General features: G+C 42.6%; 1 protein-coding gene across 1 annotated transcript in view; it reads right to left on the bottom strand.

The window, feature by feature from the left end:
• Nucleotides 1-2947: 2947 nt before the first annotated feature.
• LOC134680374 (uncharacterized) overlaps nucleotides 2948-7867 on the bottom strand; it is a 56892-nt gene continuing 51972 nt past the window's right edge. The window contains exons 5-8 of the mRNA XM_063539500.1: nucleotides 7684-7864; nucleotides 6225-6381; nucleotides 4047-4198; nucleotides 2948-2971 (exon numbers count right to left, since the gene is read on the bottom strand). Coding sequence (XP_063395570.1) covers nucleotides 2963-2971; nucleotides 4047-4198; nucleotides 6225-6381; nucleotides 7684-7864 — 499 coding nt within the window. The 3' untranslated portion in view covers nucleotides 2948-2962. The remainder of the gene's footprint in view (nucleotides 2972-4046; nucleotides 4199-6224; nucleotides 6382-7683; nucleotides 7865-7867) is intronic.

The following is a 7867-nucleotide window of genomic DNA, read 5'->3' as shown; positions in this document are numbered from 1 at the left end:
TAATTCTAAAACAACAGGGGGCAGCCAACATGACAATCGTTGATTTTCTCGAAACCTTAATAATGCATGAAATTAGTCACGTGATTTTTTGTAGCATCTGTTATACTGATACTTTGATTCATTTTCGTTTGGCTTTTGTTGATGTATGATTGTCATCTTGGCTAGGAACCCAGTGGTTCGTTCGTAAAAAGTCTTATACATATTATATCTCGAGCATAAGCCCTCCATATTGCATGACCGCCTAATAAGGAACTCGTTATATCTATAAGTACATAATCTTACATTTACCGTCGTATACTTTAAAAGCCTCCAAAATTCTTCAAATTAAAAAAAAGGTAAATATATAATAAAAAAAAATGTAAATAAAACATTAATTTGTACAGATCGTTCGCTTATGTACATTATTATGCACGGAATGTTTTAGGAATTTGTACATTACTTGGAAATTACAATTACACATGTTTACATAGTTTAGAGGCAATTCAGTATTATTAGTGTATAAAAGCTTAATTAAGTATAGCTTATAATGGGGCAAGAAACTGAAAATTATTCTTTAAATATTGCATTCAAAAAAGCGATCAACACGGCTACCACGAGTTGCCATTTGACATCTACGTTAGTGACTGCGTGAACTCCATTGCATTGTCTTTCTCGCACCAATACCAGCGAGAGGGATGGACTGCGATCAAGTTTACGCAGTCGCTTACGTAAAAGTCAAGTGTCAACTCGTGGTACGGATACAGGTCAAAAAACTCTGCCCCATCGAAAAAACTTAATGTAAAATTACAACCACAGTTACGTAAATAACAATTGAATAACACAACAATGCCTGAGTATTTTGAGCTATCAATAATTAAAAACAATTTTATGAGAGAAACTTACAAACATAATCATAACCAAAATGTTGGCTATATCCTGTTACTAGTTGTTAAAACAGCAATCATTTGCTAAAACGAATTACACCAACAAACGCAAATAAACCTAGTTTACAAACGTGGTCTGTTAAAGTGTATACATCCTTACGTGTCTTATCATGTAAACAAACGTGACGTCAAAGTGTCATTCAAACAATACGATTCATAGACAATCTAGACATCGTAATGTCAGATGTTGTTGAGGTGATCCTTTCATTACTGCAATTATTGATGTAAATCTTATTAGAAATTATATTTTTCAGTGGTCATTTGGTTGCTTTCAATACTTTGTGAGTTTCTTTAAGTATACAACAACATCTTAAGTGATGATTATTGTGTACCCCAGGAGAAAAGTGTGATAATATCTTCGAGAAGTGTTTGTTTACATGATAGGACAATTAAGGAGGAATACACTTTATGTGCGTTACTGTACCTGCCATCAAATTGAGTAGATGAGTTTATTTTTACTCCAAAAAACCAATAACTTTGTATTTCTTTCTCTCGGATTCAGGCAACTATTTTGTTTGACATATTTACGAATATTTAATTACACAAACGGGTCTACCGCGATATAATTTCATTGTTCCGTGACCACAGCTGGTGCAACTCAGCTGAAACGTCGGAATTAAAGGTAAAAACAATGAAATTATATCGCGGTAGACCCGTTTGTGTAATTAAATATGTGTACAAAACGCGAGAGTTTAAAGTGTTATATATTTACGATTTAAACTTACAGAGCACTTTTGCCCATTTAGTCATTTTGGTGTCAAATCTACATAACAAAGTTAAAATCCCTGGAACTATTGAAAACGGAAACTAGTGTACAGTCAAGTAACATTAAAGCTAAAGAAATAACAAGTATCACAAGAAGCACGGAAGACGTGAGAAATGAAACAATTGTATAAAGGGGTCGATCAACTATTTCTTGTTGTTATTCTGTCCCATCAGCCAGGAGACAACAGTAGCATAGTTTGCTAGAAGAACTGCTGTACCATGTTCTACAAACGGGCTTAGTAGATGTCCCATTATGGAAAGGCCTTATAAATACCAAAAAATTCAAGGTCGGCTCATTTAAACATGAAATAACTAGTATTTTAAGAGTGACCCAAGAGACCGTAACCATGGCAACTAGTGACAAGAAGAAGTTGATTCATCCAAAGAACAAGAATAATTACGAATTATGTTTGGCAAGATGAGTGTGCTTAAGTTAAACAATTAAACATTTTGTTATCCGCCATTTTTAAAACAGTTGACAAATTCAAGTCAACGTATATCAAAACTTTGTAAATTTAATAGAATTGACAATTCAGTGTAATTAAAAAATGTAATTTAGACGTTGATGTAAAACTACATCTACTTGCAAGTACAAGAAGTTATGAGCACTTTTATTTTGTATTATTTTTATTAAAAAAATTATAGCAAATAGCTATATTAGTGACACCGCTACTATAGCGATAATTGTCATACATTATCCCTACGTAGTACATTAGTTAGGTATTGTTTCTTGTACATTCGACGTCATAGATATGTTTACACTTTTGCACCACTTATATAAACATATCTTTGACGTCGACTGTACATACGGAATGCCATTATACATTCATTTTGTATTAATGAGTCAAATAACAACACAGGAATTCAAACAAAATATTATCTTCTAACGGTAACCATTTAAACGCTTTTATATTTACTTGTAGCGGTGCGCGACAACTACTATGGCTAGACACCGAAATTGGTGTGAGCCGCTTGTACTTGTAGTGAAGTGAGCCACGCCTGGCAATAGGTTCTCTTGAAGTCTGTTTTAGTATAAAGAGTGTGGCGTTTAAAGGTTAACCGTCAAACTATGCTACCTGTGGAATGTGTGTAACAGTATGGTCAGGGGGCTTACCGCGAACCACGTTCGACGTGTTGCCTCCCTGTCACACTTACGTACGAATTTACAAGTGCGACAGAGAGGCAACACGTCGAAGTGGTTCGCGGTAGGCCCTTCAGGGCTCCGTAATTGACGTGGCGCGGGACGGTTGCGGGGCGGCGGGACCGCCATCTGCTTACATCACCTGCAAATTACAAACATGCTGTAAACATCAGGTATACGAGTCTTTTTTAGGGTTCCGTACCCAAAGGGTAAAACGGGACCCTATTACTAAGACTTCGCTGTCCGTCCGTCCGTCCGTCCGTCCGTCCGTCCGTCTGTCACCAGGCTGTATCTCACGAACCGTGATAGCTAGACAGTTGAAATTTTCACAGATGATGTATTTCAGTTGCCGCTATAACAACAAATACTAAAAACAGAATAAAATAAAGATTTAAATGGGGCTCCCATACAACAAACGTGATTTTTGACCAAAGTTAAGCAACCTCGGGAGTGGTCAGTACTTGGATGGGTGACCGTTGTTTTTTTTGCTTTTTTTTGTTTGTTTTTTTTTGCATTATGGTACGGAACCCTTCGTGCGCGAGTCCGACTCGCACTTGCCCGGTTTTTTTACTTTCTATCTGAATAACGGCCCGATTCGAACTTTAAGATACGTCAGTTAATAGATCTAGAAACGATATGGATTAGATGTGTCAAGTGTCAAATGCGCGTCGAAATATCGGGAGCTCGAAAGCAATACAAAAGGTAATCAACTAATAACGATTCATATCTCGGTCGATATAAGTCAAGTTATATGTAGGTATATTACTGTATTGTGTTGAGACATGGATAGTGAAGGAGCGAGAGAGACAAAGAATCGACGCACTCGAAATGTGGTGTTGGAGACGAATGCTGCGAGTATCTTGGACACAACACCGTACAAACGTCTCCATACTTGAAGAACTCAAGGTGAAAGAGAGGCTCTCAGCTACGGTCAGAGCGCGTATCCTCAGATACTTCGGACATGTGACGCGACGTGAAGAGCGGGCCATGGAGAGACTTGTTGTCCAGGGACGGGTCAATGGCTGTAGGTCAAGAGGACGTTCCCCAATGCGTTGGACGAATCAGATAAAAGCCCTTACCAACACCCCACTTAACACATGTGCCAGAGAAGCATCTGCCAGGGAGAATTGTCGTAGAATCGTTCGTCGTTCAACGTGACCACGACTGCTCTGCCAAGAGTAATTCAACGGAGAAGAAGAAGAAGAATGTGTAGGTACCTGTAGTATTTGCGAAGCTTCGAAGGCAGTTCCGGGTAGTAGAACAATTGGAGCGGCGACGCGAGCGGCCTCCACGCACACCATATTCGGGAACTCGTCGTCGCCGAAATCAGGAATCTCTTTGGCGTAGTCCGCCCAGGGGTTCCAGATCACTAGAAAATAAAGAAATTATTGTGGGTGTTATTGATACCATTGAACAACTAACTAATCTGTCGTAAGTTCGCCTATGTACACATTTACTGTATTCTCTCTGTGTTATGTAGTCGTTTTGTGCAATAAAGTGTTTACTACTACTACTACACATCATTAATCGAAATGAAACACTCATGAAACTGTAAATTTTCTCAGACTTAAATCGAATCACGAGTTCTTTTGGACCTATAAAATACCCGAGTTTTTGAATATTTTTACAAAAACTCAAAATGCTAGTCATGCTTCTACAGTTATTCTAGTTCGGTGGAGGCAGGTAGCCTGTGCGATACATACCGATGTCAGGGAAGTTGTACTTCTGTATCCGCATCTTGCGGCCGCTGACGACGTTGGTGATGATGTGTTCCTGCATCGTGTTCAGGTAGATGCGGTCCCACTCGTTGTCTGTTCGAGTCAGGTAGACTGTGCGATACATACCGGTGTCAGGGAAGTTGTACTTCTGTATCCGCATCTTGCGGCCGCTGACCACGTTGGTGATGATGTGCTCCTGCATCGTGTTCAGGTAGATGCGGCCCCACTTGTTGTCTGTTCGAGTCAGGTAGCCTGTGCGATACATACCGGTGTCAGGGAAGTTGTACTTCTGTATCCGCATCTTGCGGCCGCTGACGACGTTGGTGATGATGTGTTCCTGCATCGTGTTCAGGTAGATGCGGTCCCACTCGTTGTCTGTTCGAGGCAGGTAGCCTGTGCGATACATACCGGTGTCAGGGAAGTTGTACTTCTGTATCCGCATCTTGCGGCCGCTGACGACGTTGGTGATGATGTGTTCCTGCATCGTGTTCAGGTAGATGCGGTCCCACTCGTTGTCTATTCGAGTTAGGTAGCCTGTGCGATACATACCGGTGTCAGGGAAGTTGTACTTCTGTATCCGCATCTTGCGGCCGCTGACGACGTTGGTGATGATGTGTTCCTGCATCGTGTTCAGGTAGATGCGGTCCCACTCGTTGTCTGTTCGAGTCAGGTAGACTGTGCGATACATACCGGTGTCAGGGAAGTTGTACTTCTGTATCCGCATCTTGCGGCCGCTGACGACATTGGTGATGATGTGTTCCTGCATCGTGTTCTGGTAGATGCGGTCCCACTCGTTGTCTGTTCGAGTCAGGTAGACTGTGCGATACATACCGGTGTCAGGGAAGTTGTACTTCTGTATCCGCATCTTGCGGCCGCTGACGACGTTGGTGATGATGTGTTCCTGCATCGTGTTCAGGTAGATGCGGTCCCACTCGTTGTCTGTTCGAGTCAGGTAGACTGTGCGATACATACCGGTGTCAGGGAAGTTGTACTTCTGTATCCGCATCTTGCGGCCGCTGACGACGTTGGTGATGATGTGTTCCTGCATCGTGTTCTGGTAGATGCGGTCCCACTCGTTGTCTGTTCGAGTCAGGTAGACTGTGCGATACATACCGGTGTCAGGAAAGTTGTACATCTGTATCCGCATCTTGCGGCCGCTGACGACGTTGGTGATGATGTGTTCCTGCATCGTGTTCAGGTAGATGCGGTCCCACTCGTTGTCTGTTCGAGTCAGGTAGACTGTGCGATACATACCGGTGTCAGGGAAGTTGTACTTCTGTATCCGCATCTTGCGGCCGCTGACGACGTTGGTGATGATGTGTTCCTGCATCGTGTTCTGGTAGATGCGGTCCCACTCGTTGTCTGTTCGAGTCAGGTAGACTGTGCGATACATACCGGTGTCAGGGAAGTTGTACTTCTGTATCCGCATCTTGCGGCCGCTGACGACGTTGGTGATGATGTGTTCCTGCATCGTGTTCAGGTAGATGCGGTCCCACTCGTTGTCTGTTCGAGTCAGGTAGACTGTGCGATACATACCGGTGTCAGGGAAGTTGTACTTCTGTATCCGCATCTTGCGGCCGCTGACCACGTTGGTGATGATGTGTTCCTGCATCGTGTTCAGGTAGATGCGGCCCCACTCGTTGTCTGTTCGAGTCAGGTAGACTGTGCGATACATACCGGTGTCAGGGAAGTTGTACTTCTGTATCCGCATCTTGCGGCCGCTGACGACGTTGGTGATGATGTGTTCCTGCATCGTGTTCTGGTAGATGCGATCCGTCCATTCGTTGATGGTGACCACTTCCCGGGTTTCTTGGTACACTGTGCCTTCTCGCGTCTGGAAGCAATTATTTTCAATTAGTAAATTAGTTTGAAAGGTCCAAACTAGACGTGTGCGCCGCGCCGGCGCGCCGCCGCCGCCGGGCTTTTTGACCACGCCGCCGCCGCCGATAAATGATCGGCGTGAAATCGGCGTGACCTTGAGTGTTGTTAATTAGCTATTCCAAATTGGTTTTTGGATTACAAAATGAATTTTTTGTATTATTTATGTTACAGTTGTCAAATATACATGAATTATTAACTAAATGAAACTGAATAGCCAGTTGCAGAAACTATTTGACACACCAATTAAAGTAACTGAGTAGTCCTAAGTATTCACCGTCAACTGTTAACAAACGAACGAAGACTGCTGCTAGTGCTGCTTATACCTTGGATAGCTAGAAGAACAAACCCTCCATTCTCAAAGAGCTCTATATCGCCACTCATCTCTTCCCAACATGGCATGGGCGAGCCCTTAGATTCTTCGGACATATTATCCAACGCATGACGTGGAGAAACACATGAATTTAAACCGAATGAATGACAAACGTGCTCGAGTTGGAGCATGTGTGAGATGGTTGAACACTATGAAGAGGTCGGCTTGCAGCAGTCTGCACTGAGCAGTCCATACGGCTTATGACCGCACGAAATGGAGACAAATTATATGTGGTCGCGAGCATCAGCAATGGGAAAACGAGAAAGAAGATACGTCTCGGTGAGCCTGGTGCTTGTGCGACAAGAAACGACGAAAAACTACGAAAGAACACTATAGTCTAGCAAATGTCATGGATATGTGGAGTTCTGTTTTGTTAACGTTTTTTATAGGATAAGCCATGGAAAGCTTGCAAAAAACGGAAAGTCATGGGGACCAGGGAACCTCTTAATGCAAGCCAGTTACGAGGGAAAATCAGTTATTATACCTATCCTAAGATATTATTTTAGAAACCCTATTTTACTCACAGCATATTCAAACTAAACGTAGTTAACTGACCAGTAAACTGCATTGATAAAATTTTCAAGAAAAACTACAAATTAATGTATTTTCTTAAGAAACATGAAATTCAAGGTCACGCCGATTTCACGCCGAAAACACGCCGCCGCCGCCAATTTTTTGGCAAACGCCGCCGCCGATCATTTTTTAATCGGCGCACACGTCTAGTCCAAACTAACAATAAAATTGACCCAAAGTGTAGGCTGGAATTTTTCGTATAAGTCAATCTTCGTGGTCAAAAGTTTTGAAGTCGCAAAATTATCCTTTTTCCTTGGTTAGAATTAGATATTCTGCGAGTAAGGTTAAAGGTATCAGTATCAAGTATCGAACCTTGTCAATGAACATGCACCCGTGCATGCCGGTGATCTGGCAGCGGCGCACGTCTGGCACCTTGAAGTACGTGTGCAGGAGGAGCTGGCAGCTGAACGTCAGTTCCTTGCTTGGGTTGTACACGCCGATGTTGAAGTGGAGTTCCTTCTCGCGGAGGATCAGTCGGTACGTCAGTCTGAACCTG

Source organism: Cydia fagiglandana, chromosome 3, assembly GCF_963556715.1.
Source record: "Cydia fagiglandana chromosome 3, ilCydFagi1.1, whole genome shotgun sequence".
Lineage (NCBI taxonomy): Eukaryota > Metazoa > Arthropoda > Insecta > Lepidoptera > Tortricidae > Cydia > Cydia fagiglandana.
This window is presented reverse-complemented; position numbering and strand designations above follow the sequence as displayed.